Genomic DNA, 25,322 nt, shown 5'->3' with positions numbered 1-25,322 from the left:
CCTCTCCTTCCCGGACAAAGCGCCTGATCTAGGTCTGCACTGCCATCACGTCACCCCCACGCCCCCGAGAAGTCACTCCATTGATGACCACCTCCCATCGGCTCCAGCCAGCTCCTTCATTCTAAGGCCAAGTGGGCCTGTTCCTCGAGCGCTTCACCCTTTCTTTGAAACGTATTTGGAGCCTCTCAATTACTCCAAGTTCTGCTGCGGGTCCCGCCTCGGCGAAGCCTCTGATCTCAGTCCTCTTCATCCTGCTGGGGGCGGAGGCGCCCTCCTAGGCCGGGTCTTGCTCGCTCAACTTCCCCCGCCCTCATCCGCCCGCCACCTGGGATCGGAGAGCGGGTCCCGGGGCGGGGGTCGGGGGAAGCCCGCGCTGGGTGCCTGCGTGGGTGCCCGGGTTCTCTGGAGGAGTCCCAGCACTCCTTTAGGGCCACCCAGTGAAAACTCGATGTTGTCTCTGGCCCGGCGACACACAACCTTCCTGATGGGGCAAAACCTTGACTCACAGGGACACCTGCAGCAGGAGGGGATAGCCCTCAGGATCTGGAGATTCGGGGCCCCGGGGGAGGGCGTGCGCTGCCTCCAGGCAGGGTGGCCTCGGCCCACGCTCTAGCCCCTTGGAGCCCGTTCTTAATTTGCAAAGTTGCAAAGCCTGCCTGGCTTTCTCATGTGGTTGGCCGTGGGGATGCAGAGAACAGAACCTGCAAAAGGTTGCCCCATCAAGTGTTAATTAGTGGGGTTATTATTACAAGGGGGGGGGTGCCCACAGCTAGAGGACCTTAGCTCAGATCCTGACCCTGCCACCTGCTATCTTTGTGGCCTTGGACAAATCCTGCCACCTCCCCAAACCTCTGCTTCCTCCTCTGTAAATTGGAGTCATGTAAGAAGCCGGGGTGGTGGGGGGGGGGTGGGGCACACCTGGCCTGTGCTAGCAGCTTCTGGCAGCTGCTATGGTTACTACTGTTCCTGTTGTCACACTAGGACCCCATTTCTCATCAATTCTGAACCAATTCCTATTCCCAGAGAAGCTGGCCTCTGATTCCTGATCTCCCTGGGTCCCTACCTCTCCCTAGCTCAGTGGCCCCCTGGGGGTCCCACCTTTAACAGCCCTGTGGCCAGGACCAAGATTGCTGAGCCTCCCTACTCCTAAAGGCATTAGCAGGGCCCGCCCAATTCCCTCCAGGGTGGGCGTGGGCTGGGTGTGGGCTGGGTGGGAGCCGGGTGTGGTGTGCCAGCCGGGGCCCCTGCTGGCTCTGGGCCACCCGGTCCTTCTGCCCTCCTGGCCCCTTGACCCGAGTCTGGCTACCCAGGTGGACTTTCTTCCTCCTCAGCAGTAAGAGGACTTGGCCCTAGACTCCCCCTTCGGCCTAGACAAAACTGTGGCCAGGGGAGCTGGGAGGAACCCCAAGGTCAGCATGCCCCTTTCTCAGCCCTGGAGGCTCTTATCTCCCCCTTCCACGTTTGCCTGGAGGAGCAGAGTCTGAAGGGAGACTCTGCTGGGGGGGGAGGGGCTGGTTCCGTGGGACCAAAATCAGGCCATCCTGTTGGTCTCAGGGCACAGCCAAGACCCTGACCCTTTAACAGAGCTCCTGAGAGGGGTGGTGATGGGAGGTTAAGAAGTAGAAGGGACCAGTGCTGGAGGGTTGCTTCCCAGTGGCACATGCAAGGACCCATTATTGTGTGCCCGCCACAAACCCCGGGGGGCTGTGGAGACAGAGAGGAACAAGATTGGGGCCTGTGTGCAAAGCGCTGGGGCTCATTGCGAAGGTGGAAGTGCACAGGGGCTAGAAGAAAAAGGATGAGGGGGGCCTGATCAGAGGGCTGTGAAGTGTGATCCCAACTCTTGTGACAGCTCAGAAGGGGTACCACTAGGATCCTCTCCATGTTAGCGATGAAGAGCCCGAGGCAGAAGGAGATGAATTGACGCAGCTGGGGCGGGAGGCAAGTCACAATCTGACTTAAGATTCTGGCAAATTCTCCAGATACCGGAGCCAAGGGGGCGGTCCTGGAACGCCTAGGAAAACCGTAGGAGCCCCCAGGAGGAGAGGGACTCATGGCGGTGATTGACATCAGGGATTTGTCCGCTGGAAACAGAGCCCACCGCCCAGGGCCCAGCGACGTAGGCGCAGGGATGCGGACTGTGGCCTTGGCTGCAACCCCCTGCACCCGTGCGGCCGGAGGGCAGGAGGGCGTCGAACAGACTAGGGTATAGTTTGCGGTCGTGTTGCACAGCCGTTAGAAACAGTTCGGCAACTCTGTGTGCTGATGATGAGAAAGACATCCAGGATACATGAAGTGGAAAGCAGACAACAGCCGGGCGCGTGTTTGACATAACTCCATTTGCCTGTGTTTAAAGAACGTACCCATGGATTTGCTGGTAGATCCACAAACACAGTCTGGAAGTCCATGTGTGGGGTGACCCTGCGTGGGAGGGTAGTGGAGACGAGCAGGACAGACACGTGCTTTTCATTTCATACCGTGTGCATGTATTAATCACTTACAGAAAACACAGTCTAAACTTTTTCTAAAATTAGCCTAAAGGGGGAAGCGCCTGGGTGGCTTCGTCAGTGAAGTGTCTGCCTCCGGCTTAGTTCATGATCTCTGGGTGTTGGGATCGAGCCCCACGTCTGCGTCAGGCTCCCTGCTCAGGCGGAGTCTGCTTCTCCCTCGGCACCCCCTGGTGCTCTCTCTTTGCCTCTCATAAGTAAATAAAACCTTTAAATAAAATTAGCCTAATGGTATCAGGAGGGTCTGGACAGGGAGGGGTGAAGAAAGGAATTGCTGGTGGGAAGAAGAAAAACAAAGACAGAGGAGTGCGGGATCCCTGGCTATGGTCAGGGAGCTTCTGGCCCCTGGTCTGGCTGCATCCCAGGACGTGCTGGGGAGGCTGATGGGCAACAAGGAGCGGGAGGCAGGACGTGTGTAAGGGAGATTCTGCTAGGTCTGGAGAGGCGTTTTTATTTTTCTGTAAGCAGTGGGGAGTTTTTAAACTGGAAAATTGCATCTAGTATTTTACTCTTTGAAAAGTGCTTTCATAGACATGGTTACGATTTTCATCTTAACAGCAGTCCTGCAGGGTAGGCAAGCCAGGCTTTATAGATGAGGAAACAGGCTTTGTGGAATAAAGACCACACACTCGGAGTTTTAAAATGAGAAGCTTTGTCCTTTGTAAGCACTGCTTTGCAGGAAGACTGGGGAAGGGAGCAGCTACCACCGGCACCCCCTCCCAGCACGCGAGAATGATAGGCTTTCTTTCATGTCTGAGCAATCCCGAGACCCCCACCTCACGACATTCAGATCAAGAAGGTGGGACATCGTGACCCCCAGAAGAAAGGGCAAGAGGTTCCTGAAGTCATAAGTTAGCGAACTCAGGGAAGGTTCTGATAAGGGATGCCTGGGTGGCTCAGTCGGTTGAGGGTCTGCCTTCAACTCAGGTCATGATCCCAGGGTCGTGGGATCTAGTCCCATATCAGGCTCCCTGCTCAGCAGGGAGTCTGCTTCTCCCTCTGCCTGCCGCTGCCCCTGTTTGTGCTCATTCTCTCTCTTTCTCATAAATAAATAAAACTTTTTAAAAAGTTCAGATAATATACCTTTGAAGGATGTCCCTGTGTTTGTCCAAGAGAGTAAAAATATTAGGAGTCTTTTTATTAGCTGAGATTCAAAGAAATTTAGAACACATAAGAAAGCTCTGTTGAATGAAGCTCACTTTCTTGTCAAGGTTCAGAGAGGTATAGGGCTGTGCCCAAGGCCACACAGTTGGTGGGGAGCAGAGCTGGGTACTCTACCCTAGACCCATGTTCTTTCCAGCATCATGGACCACACCCGTATTACAAAAGGGTCATTCTGCCTGTGCTTAGGACAGACAAGTTTGGCAAAGTTAGCAAGGTGAGTGAGTGAAGAGGCTACTGCAAAGGTCCGGGTCAAAGGGTTGGGGAAAGAGGCTGGGGCAACGGAGCACAGAAGAGGGATCAGAAAGGCATCCCTTCTGTCCAGAATTTGGCTGACGCAGGACCTCAGATGTCCTCTCCATTTATGTTCTGGGTTTCCCTCCCCACTCAGGGACTCTAGCCCGGCAAAGTTCGAGGAAGAGAGCTTGGGCCGGCTGAAGTTGAGGGCTTTTTCCGAAAAGGGAGCCAGGATCTCCTTGGACCCTGACCGCTAGCATTGATGGTGCAGAGTCGCCACCTAGTGGTGATTTGGGGCACGGCACCAAGGAACCCCACCTGGTCTAGACAATCCGGGGAAGCCATGATTCATCTCTGTCCCCTCTTCCTTCTTTCTCAGCAGAACACCTGGCAGCCCCACCTAAATACGACAGGCATTAAAGCTACAGGCTCACCCATAAAGGGCTTATCGGCGTTAGTAAGCTGCAAAAGCCTATATAACTCGTCTTTGCCACCCTGCCCTGCTTTCAGAAGGTCATGCCCAGGAAGGGGCACCAGTGACCTCTCTCAATTTGGGTGCTCATGAACTACAAGACCCCAGGTACCCTAGGAGCTGCCTGCCATCCAGGTGAAAGGCTGGGGCATCCAGTGTCCAGAGGCTGTTGCGGTCAGACTCTTGGGCCCTGAGATGCTTTTCAGCTCCTCTTCCTGGAGCTCTCTCCTCCCCCAGGGTGACCTTGAACTCTCTGCCTCTCCCCCAGCAGTCGCTTCTTGCACGTGCTGTTCTCAATCCTTTATCAGCCCTCCTCTGGGGCATCCTAGTCTCATCCCAGACGTGGTCATTCTGACTGGCCTTTGGGAACGGACTTGGAATATTATTCTGGAGCCCACATTACCTCCCAGATCCTGGCTGGGCTCATCCTACCGACCCCTGATCACTGCTGCATCTTCTCTGCCTCACCATGGAGGCCGCAGTCACCCTGGGAGGACCGTAGGGGGAAGGGTGGGAGGTGAGGGGGGGGCACCGGCTTTGGTGGCAAATACACCAGCATACCCGCTAACTAGCCATTTGATGAGTTACATTAGGTAATACAGTAGCTGAGGGTTCCCCAGGAAGACACCTCAGCCTAGAAGGTCCACCCGGAAGCCATAAACAAAAAGATGGACAGATCTGATGGCATAGAAGCTGTAGACTTCTGTGCCGCACAGATGCCCTCCACAAAGTGAGAAGCCAAGCAAATGGGAGAAAGCAATCCCGACGGTTGTAACTGACGAAGGGTCAATATCTAGAAAGTTCCCCCAAACTTAGGCACTTAAAACAATGCACACTATGACCTCATAGTTTCTGTGGCTCGGGAATCCATGTGTGGCTTAGCTGGGTTCTTGGGCTCCGGGTATCTTATGAGGCTATCATGGAAGTGTTAGTGAGCCTGTGGGCATCTCAAGCCTGGCTAGGGGACAATCCAATTCCAAGCTCCTTGGTAGGTTCAGTTCCTACTGGAGGCAGGGCTGGCTTCACGGGCACGTGACCTGGACAGTCGCATGGAGCCCCGTGCTCAGAAGGGCTCTTTTTATTTTGTTTATTTTATCTTTTATTTTTAAGCCCTCTCTACACCCAGCATGGGACTCGAACTTACAACCTTGAACCCAAGAGTCGCGTGTTCTACCAATGGAGCCAGCCAGGCGCCCCAGAAGGGCTCTGTACTAGATTTAATGCTCTGTTGTCTATTTGTCTAATACTTTTATCTTTGAACTTGTGTTTTGTAAGCGAACCAACGGGACAATGGAGTGAGTACGTGAGCTGAGGAGATACGCCTCCTCTGTGTCCGCCATCAGTCCCTGTGGCTCCCTTTGCATACGTCATTCAAGATGCCCCAGGAACCCCAGGCGTGGTCCAAATGCTTTCTGTATATGTCTCAATTCATTTCATCCTCCCAACAGCCCATTGTACAGATGCGTAACTGAGACCCAGTAAATTCAAGTCATTTGTTCATGGCCTTGCATGCAGCTGGGGAGTGGGGCATGTATTCTTGGAGCAGCATATATTCTAGAGAGACCCTAGAGAAAGACTGTTATTTCTTTCTTTTTCCCTCCTTCCTGCCCTCCCTTCTTCTCTCCCTCCCCCTCGTGCCTCTCTGTCTTTTTCTCTCTCCCTTTCTTCCTTCCTTCCTTCCTCCTTTTAAAAGTAGGCTTCTTGCCCACCATGGAGCCCTGTGCGGGGCTTATGCTCACAGCCCTGGGATCAAGACCTGAGGTGAGATCAAGAGTCAGCCTTTCAACAGACTGAGCCGCCCAGGTGCCCCTGTCATGTTTTACTTTAAATTCACAGGTAGGTATTTCTGGAATCTTTAACGATAAGAATATACAAATGTTGGGACACCTGAGTGGCTCAGTTGGTCGAGCATCGGCCTTCGGCTCACGTCCTGGGATGGAGCCCCGCATCCGGCTCTCTGCTCCGCGGGGAGCCCGCTTCTCCCTCTGCGTTTCCCCTTGCTTGTGCTTCTGTTTTCTCTCTCTCTGACAAATAGATTAAAAAATCTTTTTTAAAAAGAATAAGAATATATAAATGTATACTTGTAAATTTGAAAAAGAAAATAAAAAGACAGAGGAAGAAAAAAAAGGGAACTCCTTGGTCTGTGTTCTTCTTCCTCCTGGAGCCTGGTCCTTGCCCTCCCCGTGCCCCCACCGTGGCTTGCAGCCCTGACCTTTGCAGCACTTGTGGGTGGGGGTCACCTCAAGGCTTTCAGTTCCTTGGGGCCCCTGGAAGTAGCTCCCAGGGTGGGGAGATTCTGGGCTAAGCAGAAAAAGGAACCATTCCAGAGCCCATGGGCCCCAGCGGTAACCTGACTCCCCGTCTTGGGCCCCTGTAACTGGGGCTTAGTCCTGGGTCGTAGAGTAAGGCGGTGTGGATCTGAACCAGTGCGGGTCTCTTGATGCCAGTGTGACATGGTGCTGATGTGGGACACAGAGACAGAATAAGAATTATTAATTTCCTTACCTACTGACAAGACCTTAAAACAGGCAGAGTGACTCTCCTCTAGGGACTGAACTACCCCCTCCTTAAGGATGTGTTAAGGGCAAAGGACAATCCTAGACTGATGACCCCCCACCCCCAGCCAGGATCCTGTAAGTCGACTTTAACAATTCCTTTGGAAACCTTATCTCTAAACCTCCAAGATAGTGTCCACAATCATTCCCAAGCATATGGCCCACTGATAGACATCTAAAGGGTCTCATGAGAAGGTTTTATTACTGGTAATGAATAACCTTTTCCCCGGACAATAGCTGGACCCTCAAGGTCCTAGACACCTTGCTTCCAAAATTCCATAGAGACTTAAGCCATCCCTAACCCCCTCTCCAACTTACAAGTATATAACAGACCACTCCTCACATCCCCGGGGCAGCAGCTCTTCCTGCCCACGGGTCCTGTCTCCGAGCTCTAATAAACCACCATTTTGCACCAAAGATGTCTCAAGAATTCTTTCTTGGTCATCAGCTCCGGACCTCACCCCACCGAACCTCACCTCTGTTCTAGAACCTCATCAGTGCTGCCCCTCTCTGTTCTGAGAAACACAAAAGCTGGTCTTTCCCTTTTCTCTTCTCTTCTTTTTCCTTTTCTTTCCTTTTCTCTTAAGATTTTGTTTATTGATTTGGGAGAGAGCGGGAGAGAGAGTATGAGTCAGGAGAGGGAGAAGGAGAGGAGAGGGAGAAGCAGGCTCCCCACCGAGCAGGGAGCCCGCCGACTCGGGGCTCGGTCCAGGACCCGGGAACATGACCTGCGCTGAAGGCAGACGCTTCACTGACTGAGCCCTCCACGCGCCCCACAAAAGGTCTTTGGGGGAGCTTTGCTCCCTCAGGCTCCACGACCCAAGGGGATGTAGAAGTGAGGGCAGAGTCTGGATCCCCCGCCCCTCCCAAGCTCGGAACACCTGGGCCCCCACCATCGGCCCAGATGTCGGGTCAGGAATGAGAAACCAAATATTAGGTGTGAGGACACGCTCTCTCTCTCTGAAGCTCTGGAGGACCTTCCCACCTCCCCCCACAGTCTCAGATCCCAGGTCCCCCCTCGACTTCCTTAACCTCCTCCATTATCAGCTGCTCCTTGTATAGAGCCTTCTGGACCCCAGAGGGCCCTCTGGATAATTCTTGGAGCAGGGCCTGGCCAGACCAGCAGGGCCCTGCAAGTGTCTAGCTTATAGGAGGAGCAGGGGGGTCCCTGCTTGCTTCCTTCCTCTTTCTTCCTCTTATGGACAAAGCCAGCTAAGCGGAGGCCCCCAAATTCTCATCTACCTGCCTTGTTGAAGAAAGGGTCTTTGCTAAAGATCTCGAGACGAGATCGTCTTGGGTTTAGGCTGACACACAGAAGGACGTGTGGCCACAAATTGAGGGACATCCAGAGCCACCAGAAATGAGTGAGCCTGTAAGTGTTGACAAAGTTGACAAAGTGTTGGGTTGACAAACCCAACCAACTGGCCACCCATGGTGTTTTATCTATCGTCCGTTTTTTTTAAATAGAGATTTTATTAGCTTTTGCCACGTGGTTCAGATTATGGGAGGATATCTTCATAAATAGGTATGGGGGCTCACGTTTTTCCTTTTTGCCTCAGGATACGTCCTTTCAAGTGAGGGAGGAAGGTGGGCCACAGGGTAAGGGAAGCGGGAAAGGAAGGTCCCTGGCAGCCTGGTCCAGGGCCTCCGGGGCGGGGCCCAGCCAGTGGCCAGCAGGGGGCACTGTGGGGCTGTGCAGCGGAGAAGGAGCAGCAGCCAGGGCACTCCCCCCCCCCACTTTCCTGACACCCCATCACTCACAGCCTGAGCAAGCAGGGGGAGCTGGCCCAGTTGGTTAGTTCTTTAGCGACAAGGCTATCCCTGAGTGTAGAGCACAAAAGCCCACCCCTTGCTCCCCGACCCTGGGGCCAGCCCCCTGGGGCCACCTGGGCCCTGCCCAGCAGGCCAGGGGTGGACTTGTCCCTCCCCCACCCCACCCCTACCCAGCAGCAGCTCTAGCCCCCTGTGTGCGGGGAGTGTCCTGTGCCTAGGGGGTGGGGAGCAGAGATCAACTCTCAAGGGCCACGTTCCAGAACGATTCCAGTTTTGCCAGTCAAGAGGCTCCTTCCCTACTTGAGTCCACTGAAGTGAAGGGGGGGGGGCGTCTCTCTTCCCGGAGGCTCTCCCCACCCTGCCCACGGATGCCCCCTCTCCTCTCACAGCCCTCACAGCCCTCACCCTCTGGCTCCCGCTCAGCCTGAGCTCACCAGGGGCCATCAGGCCCGGGATGGGGGCGCCCACCCCCTCCATCTCCCTGTCTTTGCTCTGTTTCCTGCGATCTTCCTCCTTTGTTCACTGCCTTCCTCTTTCCATCTGTGCCCCTCAAGACTGGTCTTGGCCCCCCCCCCACCCTCTCCCGTCCCTCCATTTGCTGCTTCTGATGGCCTGATAGTCAAGTCGCCCTGTCCAGAGCATGCCCATGTCCCCGGCACTGTGGCTGGCTTCCAAACTCCTCTTCCTCCTCCGGGTACCTGTCTGGTTCATTCCTATTTTATTTTACTTTTTCTTTTATATTTATTTTAATTATGTCTCACTCCTATTTTAAATTAGAGGGGACTATGCAGTTCAGAAAGGCTAAGTAACTTGCCCAAAGTCACACAGCATTAGGAGGCCGTCTGGCTCCAGAGTCCAGCTCTCCATCCTGCAGCGCCGCCTCCCGGGAAAGGCCTTGCCCACTCCTGTCTTCTCCACTCTGCACTCACGGCTCGTTCACACAGCTCCCTCTCGGCCCCATGCACTGGTCTTGCTTTCTACGAGCGGTGTTCATTCATTCTTTGGATTTCTTTTGAGCACCTCGGCTGTGCCAGGCCCCGGAGACGAAGGTGTACAGTGCATTCAAAGAGTTCACGGTCTGAGAGACAAGACTCGCCCTGCATGTCAGCTGAATCTTCCTAGGCAGCCGGGAGCCCTCCCAAGCTCGGAGGCTGCTTCCTGCTTCTCCTGCAGCCCACCTGGGGGTAGAGACCTCCTGGTCCCTCCTTAGGGAGCTGTTGCTCTGGCTGTTGCCTCCATCGTGCGTGGGGGTGGGGCAGGCTGGCCTGAGGCTGTGGGGTGTGGGATCCAGGGCTTGGGAAGGGGGTCTGGGCGCTGAGAGCTCAGGGAAGGTGCTAGAAGTTTAAGGTGGTATATGTAAACAGACTTCCTTTCTCAAACCTCCTCTGCCAGACACTTCCGGGAGCTGCCCACCCCCTTCCCCGTGTGGGATACCCAGCGCTCATGTCTAGCAGAGGGGTGGAAGGGGTGAGGGGGGTGGGCAATCCTTGACTCTCTCTCATTTTCCTGAACATCTCTCCCGGATTCCTCCCGGACTTATCTTATGCTCCCCAGGGAGGAGACTTCCAGGACACAACACTGAAAGCCCCTCGATTTTAAAAACAGCACAAACACCCTTCTGGCCCTCCACAGCCCTGCTTCTGGTCTCCAGCCCGGGCTTCCGACTACCCGGGTCAGGGCGTCTGCTCCACTTGTAAGCCCCAGCTCCAAGGAGCCACCGCCGGCCGTGGCTGAGGCAGAGGCGAGGGGGCCCTTGGGTGGCTCTCAAGAACAGGCCTGAGCCCTGAGCTAAGCGGGGGAGGCAGAGGCGAGTGGCAGCTGGCAGGAAAAGACAGAGCCAGTGGCGCGGACGCGGCAAGAGCGAGTCTGTTTAATGACACGGTGGGTCTGGTTACAAACATCAGAAACTACAAAAGGACAGGCAGTTACACGCATGGCTGCACGAGGATGGGACAGGAGGGGACACAGGCACAGAAGCCACAGTAGCCAGACATCCTTGAGGATGGCACACGTGACCAAGGGGCACACACGGGGGACGGGGTCCCCAGCAACTCTGACCCAGATGGGTGGACAGGACCCGACTGCTAACCAGCAGCCCGGGGTCAGGGAGGGAAGGCCCTGGGCCTTCGGCCCACAGAGCTCCAGGATGGGAGGGAGGCATCTGGCCGGTCATGGCTGACAGCCGCGTGGAGCCCCACTCCCGCTGGGCTCCTAGCAGCAAAGGCAGATGGGGCTGGCATTCAGGGTTTCTGTACCACGGCCCCTCCCCCAGTGCGGTCCTCCTGTCCCACACGGCCGGCCCCTCTGTCCGCCCTTGCCCGTGCTGGAGCAAGTCAGGGAGCCACATCCTTTTGGCGGGGAGAGGCGGGGAAGGCCAGATCCTTTTTACCTGGAAGTGGAAAGCAGGAATGTGCAGAGCCGGTCAGAGAATGGGCTGGACTCTGCGGGCAAGCTGGGTCCACCCCTCCCCCCGCCCTGCCCACCCAGGCCCTTGGGTCCCCCGCCACCCTGGCCACAGGTGTAGATCCTGTCTGTGCTGAGGTGGGAGCCCCATCTCAGCCAGAACATTCCGTCCTCTGCCCAGAAGCATGACCAGGACCCCTCCCTGCCCCACACGCAGATGGGAACAACCAAGGCTTCCCGTGTGCCTCTGGGCCCCGTAGATACACAGTATAGATATGTATGTATATATATATATATATATTTATATAGAGATTGTATATAGAATATATCTGTATGGTTGATGAGTGTGCGTGATGCTCTAGATAGTGATGTGGGGACCTGCATGCTGGTCGGGCAGATAGAAATGGGGCTGGCTTAACTCCTGGAGAGACTCACACCTGCCCCGGACTCCTGCCAGCTGCTCAGCTAGGTCTCTGACAGAGAGTACAAAAGCTAAGAAGAGTGGGCCCAGCTCTTGAAGGAGGAAGCGTCCCCACCCCCACAGGCCCCTGAGCTGGGGTCAGCAGACAGGCCGCCAGCGCCACCTGCCGGCCGCTCCAGTGGCGACAGTGGCCACAGCAGAGGCTGCCTCTTTCTGGGAAGACGAGTCAGGGTTTCCTCCAGCTTCCTTGGCACCCAGAAATGGAGGGTCAAGGAGGGTCTTCAGAACTCGGCCTTCTGCTCAAGGTGCTGCCTGGGAGGGGGGAGGAGAGAGGGGGTCCTATGGCCCCGAAGAGGGCAGCGTGGCCGGCGGGCTGTGGACGAGATAGAGATGGAGTTAAGAGGTTACCAGGGGCACGGAGTGGGGCCAGGGAACGTGGGGGTCAGGGGGTGACGGCAAGGCAGGGCACGATCTGCCGGGAGACCCAGCCAGCTGCAGCCAAAGCAGCCCACCAGACCCAAGTTCCGGCCCCCTTTGGCCAGGATCTCGCTGCGTGACCTCAGACAAATCAAGGGGCCCACCTGAACCCCAGATTTTTCTCTCCAACCTGTGAATAACGTCTGTTTGGCTTGACTCTGCGGGATCGGAGTTTCCCGCAGGCAACCGAGTTTGCCTTTCACAAACTGCAAAGAACCTTTCAAAAGTCAGCTCTTTTTCTACGAATTCCGAGACCCGTCTCCTCTCTGTCTGGCTTGTTTGTCTGAGTGCCCTTCTTGTCACCCACAGGCATCCTCTGCACACCAGCCTCTTTGCACTCACCACCGTGCCCCCCCACCTCCCGACTCCCCAAACCACAAGAAAAATGCACATAAAATCTTAAGCAGCACAGTTCAATAAACAGTGGCATCTGGCCCACCACTGCTTCCCTGATAAGAGAAGCTGGACGGAGGCCTTCTAGAACTCTGTTCTGAAACTCCCTCCCACCATCTGAACCCATTTGGACCTTGGCAGGAGTTTGGGTCTGTAGGCCCTGGGCCCAGGGAGACACGCCTTCTTGGGGCCCACACGCGTGCCCTCAGGAGACCGGGGTGGGGGCTAATCCCCAGGACTTCACGGCTGGGGCAGATGGGGGGAACCCAAATTCAAGGTGCCCAGGCCCGGATGGATGCAGGGTTCCAGCCAGGCCCCGCTGTAGCCCCTCCATTCACTCCTCGAGGAGCAGAAATGGGCAGACTGAGATTCTGGTGGTTTCTTAATGTTTGTGATTTGGTGAGATGTAAGTCCCAGGGGTCCAGCTGGGGCAAGACAGGGGAGGGGACAGGGCTTCGTGTCGGGAAACGCTGTCCATGTGTTTCTGATTCACTGGGACTAGTGCTGGCCAGCTCTCTCTCCTTCTCCCTCTCCAGTCCCTCTAGGCCCCTGTAAAAAAGCCCTTTTCTCTAGAAGCAGGAAGTCTTGTCTCCTGGCTGTAAACAAACTCATCTCTGGCAGCCAGAGCTGAGCCTGCCTGGGGAGAGGCGTGGGAGGGCAAGCCCCTTCCCCCCACTGACCCTCCCTGGCCCCTCTGTCTGCTTCCGCCAGCTCTCCGGGCTCTGCCAGCACCTTCTGTGGCTGGTAAAGATCTTCGGCCTGCTTGCCGTCCACCCAGGGATCTGGGGCCGGCCAGGACCCAGCTGTGCACATCTGGAGTCACTGCCTGGCTGCAGCCAGAAGTTCCCGAGGTTTCTACTCTCCTGGGGTGGTGCCGCGGTGGGGGAAGGGAGCCAGAGCAAGCTGGAGCCCGTGTGGTCAGCGGCAGGAAGGCCTGGAGGTTGGGCCTCGCAAGGTCACCCTCAAGGGACCTCCTCCAGAGCCGGGCCTGGAGGCCTTGCGAGCAGGAGGTCCCGGCAGGCTCTGTGGGCCAGCTTGGAGCCCAGGGAGGAGACGCGCCTTTTCCATGGGAAACTGCTGGGAATGTTTCTCTACAACGCGTGTCCTGAGCCGCTGGCTGACCCCTGCTTCCCATTCCCGCCTACGCGCCTCTCCCTCCTTCCTACTCCAGCTCTGCCTCCGCCCCTCCATTGAGCTCCCAGAGCCGCCTGCCCCTTGGGGGCCCAGGCAGGCCTGAGTGTTCCCAGCCACCATGTCTGGGGCCGGCCCTCCCCTCATGCTCCGAGTCAGCGGGAGTCCCCTGAGGCCGGCCACCCTCCTCGAGCCCATCTCCCCGGCCCTCACCCCAGCCCCGGGAACCTGGCCTCCAGGGTCAGCTGAGAAGTAGACCCCGCTGATGGTGTGTGTGGTCGTGGTACCCACACAGGCCCCTCATGGGCCCGGGCACGTGTGTCCGTGTGCACACAACCTCGTGACTCTCCTGGCTCCGGCCCTACTGAGGCAGAGGCAAGAAGGAGCACTGGCCAGCACGAGATGAGGACCGGCCCCCTGTGACTGGTACCCAGGGAGGAAATGGCCAGACTTAGCCTGGCCGGCCTCCGGCCCGATGAGCTAGCCTTCCCGGCAGGAACCTTTTAGAACCTCCCTGTCCTGGGTGGCCTCGGCCTTGAGGGCTCTGAGTGCTCTCTTGTCCTAGAGGAGAATTTGTTCAGGGCTCACTGCCACCCATAGGAGGGGCCTGGCCCTTGCCCATCGTGCCTGCTTGTCAATGTGTCAGACCCCAGACCCAGCCTCCCGGAAATGTTCCTGCACCCCAGGAGAGACCGGAGATGAGCGGGCAGGGGGAGACACGGCAGGGAAGCCACCCGGCCCACCCTCACCCCTCCTCACGTGGTAGTGTTGGGGACCTGCTGTACCCAGCCCACTTCCTTGTAGGCAGCGGTCACGTGACTGTAGATGAGGCCGCGCAGCTTGGCCCAGGCTCTCTGCGTCTCTGCTGGGAAGTCATTGGCAAATTCCTCGGCGATCACCTCGAGAATCACCCCAGAGAGGATCTGGGAGCAAAGAGAGGAGGGAAAAGTAAATGCCTGGGTACCCTGTGTCACCCCCGAAAGCCCCAGGACCCCAGCACCCCTTCCACCCAGAGTCTGGCCAAGGGGATCATTGATGACATGACAGCCGGGCGACTTGGGGGACCAGGCACCACGGAGACCCCATCCTGCGCCCCTCCCCGTCACCACCACGCTGCGGGAGGAGGCTGGGCCGTCTGGTGGTCACCGCTGTTGTCCCAGGGGCTCCCCAAGCGGAGCGGGGTGGGTGGTGGACTGGCCACGCCCACCCAGACACGTACCTTGAAGTACACGGGCTCCACCTTGTGCTTGAGGGCGTGGGCTTTGCCCACAAGGGCGAGCACAGACGATACCTTCTCGGGGTCGTGTAGGTTTTCCACCACAGTGTTGAGGGCCCCCATGACCCGGCAGGCGTGTTTCCGCAGCTGGGGGCTCCGCTCCATCTCCAGGGGCTCGGTCATGTGCTTGAACTGGCTGAAGTATTGCTTGGCCGACGGGAAGTTCACAAAGAACCTGGCGGGGAGGGGTTGCTGAAGCGGGGGCCGCCGCGGCCCCACCCCGAGATGGCCAGGATGATGGGGGTGCGGGGTAGGAGGGGCAAGCCCCCTTAACTGTTTCCACCACCGCCCCTCCTGTCCCTCAGACGCAGACCCTCTCTCTGGCCCAGCTGGCTTACAGGCAGCCGCCCCCCCACCGCCGGGTCCTGCCCATTTCCGTCTTCCAGGCTTGCACACTATCAGCTGTGTCTCCCAGGCCTCTGCCTTTCTTGCTCTGGCCTCATTTCCAAATCCTACACACCCTTCAAGGCCTGCTGTAGTCCCAGCAGAGAGGGTAAGAGCTCTAGTTCTGGAATCTCAGGCCAGTGTCACCTTGGGCAAGGGACTTGACTTCTCTGAGGCTCCGTGTCCTCCTCTAAGCAATGGGCATCGTTGTCCCCAGCTTGCTGTGGGGATGAACTGAGGCACGGAGGGTGGGGTCCTCCGCACAGTGTGAACACGGGGTGCTCAATAAATGCCAGACTTCATCACAGCCAGGTTAGAGCCTCTCTGCAAACAAAGTAAAGCCCGAGTGACCTAGCTCAGGTCACCCAGCACGCACGAGGGAAGACATGCAACTCAGTCGTCCGGCCAGCTCTCTGCTTCCTCCTCACGCCGCGCTCCCCTCCTTAGCCCGTTGGGCACGTATTGACTGGCTGACTTAATCAGAACTACAGACTGGTCTTACCCTCCTATTACTTCACATCTCCACATCTTGCTTCTCCAAGAAGCCTGTGCCCATTCCGGGGCAGACTCCAGGTCTTTTTAGCTCTTCTTCCCCTCTCCAGCTTACCTGAAATTGTCTAACTTCCCTCCAGCTATTACTCTCACTAGGTTACTCTCATGTTCAAAAACATTCAGTGGCTCCCCATTGCCTACCGGCCAAGGTAAAAATCCTTAACCTGGGATTCCAGGCTTCCTACAAACTGTCCCAACTCAGCCACCTTCTTCCAGCCCAGTCCATTCACCGCTGGTAAAACACCCTTTGGGCTGGCCAGCCTTTCTTAATGCACCGTGGGAGGGATGTCTTCCTCACTCTTTCTCAGGTTGAACTTGCCTCCTAGGAGATGGCTTTCCCCTTAAGGCCAGGAGGGGTTCCCCTGTCACCTTTTACCGATGCTTCCCTTTCTGCCTGTTGGACTGGGTCCTAACACCCAAGGGCAGGGTGTGGCTCTCACACATCCTCTGACCCAGTATCTCCGCCCAGGGCCCTGTGGTCTGCAGGATGACGTTCAGGAGGCTGACCTTTGCATTCCCTCTCCCAGACAGAGCTGGCTGTTGGGGGAGGTACCCGCGGAGAGACTGGGTCAGAACTCCAGGACGTGTCCGGAATGTCTCGGGACAACCTGTTTTGTCAGGTGGTGTCACAGCTCCGAAGTGTCCCCCTTTGTGATCAGAGAAAGCTGATAATGTATCAAATCAGCCCTTTGGCCAGAGAGCCGGGACAGCTGTAGAAAGAGCATCTGGCCGGGGCCGACCCTCCCGGCGACACAGCTGCAGCTGGCAGGGAGGGAGTGACCGAGACATGGTCCATGTGGAGACCAAGGGCGACCTTGGGCAAACCACTTCACATCCCCTGTCTGCTCAAGTGTGAGAGGAGTTCCTCCCGCTCCATAGTTCACAGATACGATGGTGAGGACAAATGAGGCAATGAGTCTGAAAATACATTGGATTTTTCTGGAGAGGCACTGTATGAAGGACAAATGTGAAAAACCCAATCTGGACTTAGATGAGTATCTTGGGCTCTGGGCATTTCACATTGCCATAAAAATAATGATCGCTGTTCGCCCGGTGTGTCGCCGCGTGCAAAACATCTCCACCGGCTCCTTCATTTAACTGCCACGACCAAGCAGGCATTGTCTCTGCTCTACTGATGAGGAGACTTACTGAGCACTTACTAGATTGTCTCATTAATCCTGCAAGAGCCTCCTGAGGCTGGCACTGTTTTTATCCCCAAGTTCTGTTTTAGGAATTGATAGCCAAGGTTGCCCAGCGAAGCGGGGTCAGGAAGAAGAGACTCTACTTGCCCCATCCTGCCTCGTAGGGACGGGGAGATGGGGGGCCAGGGACCCAGGGAGTCTCCTGCCCCAACACCCCGGGGCCAGGTGATGGTCCTGAGGAGTGACAGTCCCAGGGAGCCCCACGGCTATGCCCTGTGCTCTGCTCCTTCATGCTGGGCCTCTGTCCCTGGCCCCTCCACGGACACTCTCGACCCTCCCGGTCCAGGCCTGTGCTGCCTGCCGGGGAGAAGCCTCAGCAGCCAGCCTTGGGGGGTTTCTCCACTCCCAGAGGCATCTGGGCTTCCAGCAGAGCCTGAAATAGGCTCGTCTGAGTGTGAGGGGGGAAGGCGGCAGAGTTACAACCCAGAGGAGAGAGGCTTCCCGGAGCAGGGGTGTTCCCTCTCGGTTGGAGTGCAGGTGTGGGGTCTGGTTCAGACTGGAAGACGGCTTCTCCACGACCACCGGGGGCCTGGCTCCTGGGGTAGAGCTGGGGTGGGGGGTGCAGCTGGTCTTAGCCCAGTGGGAGGGAGGACCCAAAGAGCAATGGGCCAGGGAACTAGTGTTTCAGGCTCTCAGGGGCCTGTGCTTGTGGGCCAGGACTGAGGAGGGCAGGATCTGGAGAGGGGCCTTTGGGACACCCGAGAAGCTTATCCATCTTTTCCTTTCCCCCTTTTTAACTTTTAACAAAGCCTGCACACCCCGCCCCCGCAACAACCTGGCAGCTTGGGGGGCGGGGGGCGGGGGGCAAGAAGAGACCCAGGAGGGGTAGGCTGGTGGGGCTTGGATCTGGCAGGGAGCAGCTGAGCCAGCGAGGGGCTCCCATCCGTCAACACAGAGGTGGGTCAGGTGGAGTGTGGCCTGGGCTGACCGGCAAGCAAGAGCTAATCACTGTCTCAGGCCTTCTCGGGTTAACCATGGCCCTCTCACTGAGCACCGAGCACATGGGGAAAGGGCCCCTGCCACCCGCCCAACCCCAGCCTCCCTGAGAGTCAGAAATGGGGAACTGCAGGGGCACAGAGAAAGATCTTGTCAAGATGTCAGACCCCAGAAACAGCCCTGGCCGTCTTCCGTTCCTTCCTCTGCACCCCTCACTCCTGGGGAGGCTGGACGGGCCCCAGGAGCCGGATCTTGGACATGTCCCCTCCCCGTCCTCCCTGGCAAATGGTAGCATGTCGGTGTTGGGACAGCAGATCTCCAAGGCCTGAAGGATGCCACCTCCTTTCCTCTTGGTGACCCATGTGTGTGCACCGGGGGTACATCCTGAGGCTTGGTGGTCTCGCGTGTGCCGACACACGCGGCTGAGAGCCGCCCTCCGGGGCTGTGGGCCAGCGCATCTGGGAATCCACGACCGTGAGCTTGTGTGGGTGGTCCCACTTGCAGGTCTGTGTCTCAGAATGTCTGATGGCTTCAGGATCTGAAACTCTCTCTTAACCTCCCCACCATTGCCCCCACCCACCCACCCATGTTTCTGGGTCTCGGGGCTGCCCAGGAATCCTACTCCAACTCAAGAGTACTTCTTGCTCTTTTTCCTCCAAAATCTGTTTCCAAGTTGGAATCGGGGAATATGGATCTGGAGCTGGGCTGGTCCTCGGTTTGGGGGGAGGCAGAAGGGAGAGAGAATCAGGGAGACAGAGAAGCCAGAGCCAGGGGCCAGGACCGGGAGACAGGCATGCATTTCACCTCTCCCTTCCACAAGCAAGGGCTCGCCCCATCTCCAAAGAATAAGGCTGCGGTGTCCGCAATCTGGCTGCTTCCCTCTGCGGCTGACAGCGGGTTGAGGGTGAGTGTGTGAGTCTGGGGCCCCAGGGACCCACATGTGTGGGAAGAGAGCGTCAGTATGTGCTGTAGTCCGTTACTAGCTTGTGGGGGTTGGGGACATTAACTCTAGAGCAAAGGTATGTGTCCACCAGCATGTGGTGTGCAAATAAGTTACTTTGGAGGGTTGTGGTACCTGAGGTAACTGAGGAACCTGAGCCTAAGACACATGGCCTTTCCTCTTTAAGGGGTGATTCCAGGGTGGAGCCCTGACTCCTGCCCCTTCTCCCTTTCCCTCCTCAGCTCAGCAGGCGGTTGTACCCTAGGGACTGTCGCTTCTCCACTCACCTGTGCCTCACCTGGGAGCTCCCTGCCCACCCACTCCCCAGGGGCAGGAAGGGGCCAGCTGGGAGAGCCGGTGCCTAATGGCCTGCTCCTTCTGACCTCTATTCTCTGGCCCTTTGCTCGGTCCTTCCGAGAGGCTTTGAACACAGAAAGGGGCTGAGCTGGACGGGGTCTGCTCCTCTTTCTCCCCCTTCTTGGTGGAGCCTCAGTTTTCCCGCCTCTAAAATGGGGAGTCCCCAGTTGAAGCACACAAATTGAAATGTGTGCGGGCGCAGCTGGGCTGGGTGTTTGGGGTCGCTGGTGAGGAAGGCATGCCTGGCCGAGCCAGGAGTTCTGAGGCCGGGGAGAGGAGGGGGACCAGGGTGTCCTCCTTCTGCGTCTGGCTCTTTAGTTCCTAGCCCCCCCCACCGGCCCAGACCCAGAACCGGTTGCTCAGCCAGAGCTTCGCCCATCCCAAGGCGCCCCACACTGCCTGCACCGGGGCAGGCCCGGCCCCAATTTCAGCTGGAGAGGTGGCGCCGGAGCTCGGACCCCGGCCGAACCCGCCCCTGCCCGGAGCCGCTGCCGCCCTCCCGCCCCCGGCTCGGCCGGGCCGGAGTGACACCTACCTCACCAGGATGGCCACCCCCACGTCCTCGCAGTTGGCATAGAGCCGGGCCCACGTAGCCTGCACCGCCTTCCTCTCCGCCTCGGACAGCTCCTCGCTCCGCTCCCTGCGCTCAATCTCCATCTCGCCCGGCACTTTCTCCATGAGCAGCTCCAAGCCCAGCCCGGCTTCGCTCGGAGGCAGCGGGGCGCGGGGCGCCGGGCGCGGGGAGCCGGGGCCGGCTGCGTGCGCGGCGGGCGGGCGGGCTGGCGAGCGAGGGGTAGAGCGCGCCGGAGGGAGGGAGCGTGTCTGTCTCTGCGCGCCGGGTTTGTGTGTGTGTGTGTGTGTGTGTGTGTGTGTGAGTGTGTGTGCAGGGTATATGTGCGGGGGGCGGGGGACCGCGAGCGGGGGGCGGGGATGTGGTCTGCTGGAAAAATGTGAAAAAAAATAAAGCCGCTCCAAACCCCAAACCCCGCGTCGGTGAGCCAATTCCGGCAAGGTGAAGGCTGGGCGGGGTGGGGGAGACGCGGATCGCGCCCGCCAGGCCACCACGGACCTTGACCGCCGGGCGGGGCTGGGGCGTAGGTGTGGTGGGAGTGCTGGGGAGCCTCGGGGGGAGGGGGCGGTCACGCGGCGCTGGGCTGCGCGGGCCGCACAGGAGTGCACCCGGGCGGGCGCGGCCGGGGGGCACAGTGTCGCGGCTCACGCTGCGGGCGGTGTCGGGCTGTGTGCGTGTGTGCTCCCTTCACGCGGCGGGGAACTGACTCAAAGTCAAACAATCCCAGGCGTTTGCGTCGTGGCCGTCCGTCCGAGGGGGCGGACGCAGAACCTCCGGCGGCGCGGGGGTCCCAGCTGAGCACACGCTCCCTCCCGGCTTCTCCCAAGCCAGCCACTGGGGGCCGCGGCGCCACTCCCGGAGCCCCGGACCCCAGGCTCTGGAGGGTTTGGGACTGGGGTCGCCTCCCTGCTCCAGTTCCGTGTTGGAATCCCCTACTGCGGTGATGGGGGACGGCTGTCGAATTTCAGCGCCCAGGCCAGCGTCCCCTTTCCTTCCGGCCAGCACCCCCCCCACCACCACCCCTGCCGCGGTACGTGCGCATGGCGCATGGCGTCGGAAGAAAGGCCCCTGGGTGGCTTATGAATGACAGAGGCAGGCAAAAAACAGGCGCTACCCCGAATCCCGGCCCTGGTGGAGGGAAGTCCACAGGAGGGGTAGCCGGCCGGGCAGGGAGGTGGGGAAGGTGTCAAGTAATCTTGGGGAGGCCCAGGCCCTGGAGACAGCTTAGGTGCCAAAGCTGCGACTAGGCGCTGATTCCGCGAATGCAGGAGACGAATTCTCATTCAGGTGGTCCTGCTCTGCGAGGTGGGAGCACCACAGGACAGGAGGCCGCGTCTGGGCCTGGGAGCCAATGGGTCCCCACCCTGCAAATAAGCTGTTGGGAGCCAGGTCCGACCTCTGATGCCCAGCCCCAGCAGGAGGCCAGGGCCCAATTCTCCCTAACACTCCCTGGTGACCCCGCCCTTCTCAAGACTTTGTGTCCCACTGCAAGTATCAGAAGAGGTTGGCTCTTCTCTTGAGCGCTGGTTTAAGTATGTTAAAATCATATTTCCGAGTAGAGAGCCCCGGTGGAGCCCCAGCTCTGGCCCTCCCTGATGCTCAGGGTTCACATACCTCCCTGGAATCCTGGGCAGGGGTCCCCTTGACTCTGCCTCCATCTCATTTGAGGGAAGGAGAATCTAGTGCCTTCTGTGGGTTTTGGAAAGGGTTGGAAGAGGATGAATGCTCAGACCCATCTCTGCTCCCCAGGCTGCCTGGGCCAGGACAGAGCCCTCTGCACCTGGCCACCTCCCTGAAGCAGTCTGATAGGATGCCCGACGCCAGTGTGGTGCCCTTCCAAGCACCTGCCCGGAAGGTTTCCACCGGAAAATCAAGCAGGAGAAATCTTATGTCTGCTTACTCTCATCTCATCGTTGCAAGTCTTCTGTGTGTTCCTGGTGCAGGACTATATTTGCCCCGTTGTATAGTATATAATGTCTAAGCGGATGCATATACTATTTCACGATGCACACTGAAGATCAATCGTTTAAGGAAGAGGATTGGTCATCAGGAACAGTTGGAGAGAATTGTCCAGAGGGGACAACTGAACGGCTTAGCCAGCCCTTCAATCCCTGGCCTTCCTTGTCTTTCTGGCTTCATCATCTAATATTCTTCTCCCTTCCTCCCCTCCCGATGCCTTCCCATGACATCATTGTTCTGCTGACACTCAACTTCCAGTTGCCGGAACATGCCCGATGCTTTCATGTCTGCAGCCCCCAAAAGAATCTGCCAGCCAGGGGGCTCAACCTTCCTCGAGCCCCTCCCAATTTCGGTGCCCCCAGCTCTTCTTCCAGCTGGGCGTTCCCTAAGGCTTGTAGCGCACCCAGGGCTCTGCCCTCCATCACCTACGTCTCTCCATTGTGGTCATTTATGTAACTGGCCAGGGCGTGTGTCAAAACTAGAAGTCCCTTGAGGGTCCGACCCAGGTCTGTCACATCGACATCCCGAAGGGAAAGCTTGATTTACCCTGCCACCGTGGGCGACAACCTGGTCCCAGCCAGGTTAATCAGTCTGCGCAAGGTCGGGTCTGCTGACCCCACTAAGCAGCTTGAGCCTCCTAATCCAGGGCCAGCAGGAACCTCAGGACAGACGGCAGTGGCTCGCGGAAGGTGACAGGGCCATCTTGGCCTTCTTCTGCGGACCCTGTCGGGGAGGGGATGGGGCAGCTGAGTCATGTGCACCACTCTTTTCGTGCTCAGCACCTTGGCCATGCTCTGGCGCCGCCGATTCGCCAACCGGGTCCAACCGTGAGAAACTGGGCAGTGGACTTGGGTGGGTGGGTGGGTAGAAACTACTGTGGGGCGAGAGCCAAGCTGAAGTTGGGCCCCAGGCTACCTGGACCTTCTGGGAGGGTGGTGGAGGATGGGGTGCAGATTTGCAGGGAGTCCCTGAGAGGCTTTCACTCAGAGCAGGGGGAGTTCGCAGCTCTTCAAAAACTCTGGCTGAAGCTCCCCAGCTTCCCCAGGCCAGAGTGGCTGGGTCCTGCAGGAGAGAGGGTTCTGGGCCTGGGCGCTGCCCACAGCTCCTCTTGCCTGGTCCTCCCGCCCACAGAGAGCCCAGCGGAGCAGACGGGGCAGTAATGGGCAGCAGCTCGGAAACAGACCTCCAGTCCTCAGGCAGGTAAGGCAGAAGAGAGTCAGGGGTGGAGGAGGGAGGGTGTGTCCAAGGAAGAAGCTGTCCGTGCCTGGGGGGCGGGGAGGGGGTGTACGTGAGTGTGTGAGTGTGTGAGTGTGTGTGTGTGTGCACGCTGGAGGCTGGCCCCTCGCCCCAGCCACCCTGCTCCCTGTGTGCCTGGTGGGCAGGCTGAACGTTTTCTCCAGTTGGCAGTGGGAGCCCCCAGCCTGTCCTCTGGACCACAGCTGCCCTGTCTTGTTTGTCCGAATGCGGGGTGGTCCCCAGGGTCCTATCGGAAGGCGCAGGGGGACTGGAGAGAGGGATGGGGCAGAAGCAGCTCCGCCGGCTCGGCTCGCCTTCCCTTCCCCCTCTCCCGCTGCCCCCGCTCAGTCTCGGCGGCTCCTCTGCCCGAGACCCGAGCCCGATTCGCTGTCCGGTGCCCAATAGGAGGCGCAGGAGGACCATGACATCATCAGCGCGGAGTGCCATTGGTTGGGCAGCTCCTGCGGGCAGGACGCTGTCTCCAGTGGCCAGAAAGTTAACTCTTCCCTAGGCTGAAGCCATGTGGCCTTTACAAGGGGTGAAGTTTTGGGAACTTCTGGAATGTTCCTTCCCTGGGTGACCAGGGCCCTTTGATGATCAGGGCTCCTGTGCCCAACAAAACACGGAAAAATCGACGAATATTTGTTAAGAAGATACTATTTGGCACGTTCTGTTGTGCCCGTGGGTCCACCTCGTGCAAGAGAGAGGACAGCATTCTCTCTTGCAAATTTTTCTAGCCTTCTCTCACTCCTAGTGAAACAAAGAACACGATGCCCTCGGGCTCCGGGCCCCTGGCTGGAGGGAGTCTCCCCATAGGGCTCAGAAGCCTGAGCCAATCAGCACACCTGCCTGCCGGGGCACCCCAGTGTTTCCATCTTGGGGTGTGGGACGCGCCCTCAGCCACACGGAGACTGGCAAGCCATGAGAATGGGAGTCTCTGTCTGTGTGCAGCGCCTAACTCCTCCTTGGTGCTGGGATTCCTCCAGGCTCTGAATGTCAGAAGACCCACTGGGCAGCCCCCCGCATGTGCCAGAAACGAGCATTTCTTCGATGCCCTTCCTTGGCATCTAGGCCAGCTGAGATGGCCACAGAGCGCCCAAGGTGAAATCGGCTGACCTAGGTGAAATGGTGAGCCCCGGGCCTCACAGAGCAGGACCCTGTTCACCCATGGAAGGAACATTTCAGAAGTTCCCAAAACTTCATCCCTTGTGAAAGCCACATGGTTTCAGCCTAGGGAAGGGTTAACTTTCTGGCCACTGGAGACTGGTCCTCCAGGCTGAGTTTGGGTCTGGGAGTGTGTAGCCAGAGTCCATGTCCTGACGTCCCTTACTGACTGAAACTCGGAGAAAGCGACTTTTTAATTTATATATAAACTGAGATTGATAACAGTATGGCGTGGCATTGTTTGTGAGGTTCAAATACAGATCATCATAAACCACTTGGCACAAAGCAGCTGTTTAATAAAGGCTGGCTGTTCTCCTGCGTTCCTCTGGTTCTTGGTCAGTGTTCTAGTCATTCCCTGAGGTGTCCCATGTATTAACTCATTTGGGGGTTATAACAGTCCCAGAGGGTTGGCAAGACAAACATTTCTATCTCTCATGAATGGTGGAGGAAACTGAGAGACTGGGAGGCACAAGTTACTTGCTCAAGGTCATCCCTCCGATTTGTGGCCGATGGGGACAGACAGGTCCCTGACTTCAGGCAGTCCGTCTCAGTCACATGAAATGGGCCCGGACCCCTTCTCAGGAGGAGAGAGCCGAATCTGAACCATCAGGCCTGGCCTTGTGTGGTTAAGCCAGAAGGAAGCAGTTTCCTGTCAATTCCTCAGGACCTAACGCCTAACATCTCCAGCCTTCAAGGGCCAGCCTGGGTGAAATTTCTGCTCTCCGATCACCTGGTCACAAATTCCAGCTGCTTTCCCAGCCGCTGCTACCCCTCTTCCATAGTGGGGTGACTCGCTAGGCCTGGGGCAGAAGGAAGTGGAAGTCTGGACGCATGGGAAGGACACCCCCCCTCAATCCTCTGACTCCCGTCCTTTTCTGTTTAGGGAGAAAGAGTCTCTGAAGTAAGTTCTCACGTCTTCAGGAGGAGCTCGGCCCCAGGGACCGACATCAACAGGCAGAGACAGGTAGGGCCAGGTTTCGAGGCTTGGAGGTGAGAGGGCTAGGCTGGGCCCCAGGGTGGAAGACTGTGCAAGGCCTGGCCGTGTGGGAACAGACCACCTGCAGCTCTTTGCCCCTCGGTCATAAGGGGGAGCGTGGACTCTTCTCAGCTCCTACCTTGAGCCTGTCATGGTCCCAGCCACAGGGCAAGGGCCAGTTTTAAGGGAATGATGTGTGATCTCAATGGCGTTTTCTAAGCTAGGAGATGAGGCAGTGG

General features: G+C 57.9%; 2 protein-coding genes across 2 annotated transcripts; one reads left to right on the top strand and one right to left on the bottom strand.

Moving 5' to 3' along the window:
* Positions 1 to 10,553: 10,553 nt before the first annotated feature.
* Positions 10,554 to 20,093, bottom strand: CYGB (cytoglobin). The gene is made up of 4 exons (XM_059378856.1): positions 19,713 to 20,093; positions 14,750 to 14,981; positions 14,290 to 14,453; positions 10,554 to 11,902 (listed from the first exon to the last, which is right to left on the bottom strand). The coding sequence occupies exons 1-4, from the start codon at positions 19,853 to 19,855 to the stop codon at positions 11,869 to 11,871; spliced, it is 573 nt and encodes a 190-aa protein (XP_059234839.1). The 5' UTR covers positions 19,856 to 20,093; the 3' UTR covers positions 10,554 to 11,868.
* Positions 20,094 to 22,177: 2,084 nt separating this feature from the next.
* Positions 22,178 to 25,012, top strand: PRCD (photoreceptor disc component). Its single transcript, XM_059380167.1, has 3 exons — positions 22,178 to 22,534; positions 22,839 to 22,907; positions 24,991 to 25,012. The coding sequence occupies exons 1-3, from the start codon at positions 22,461 to 22,463 to the stop codon at positions 25,010 to 25,012; spliced, it is 165 nt and encodes a 54-aa protein (XP_059236150.1). The 5' UTR covers positions 22,178 to 22,460.
* The last annotated feature ends 310 nt before the right edge of the window (positions 25,013 to 25,322 follow it).

This window comes from Mustela nigripes, chromosome 16 (assembly GCF_022355385.1).
Source record: "Mustela nigripes isolate SB6536 chromosome 16, MUSNIG.SB6536, whole genome shotgun sequence".
Taxonomy (NCBI): Eukaryota; Metazoa; Chordata; class Mammalia; order Carnivora; family Mustelidae; genus Mustela; species Mustela nigripes.
This window is presented reverse-complemented; position numbering and strand designations above follow the sequence as displayed.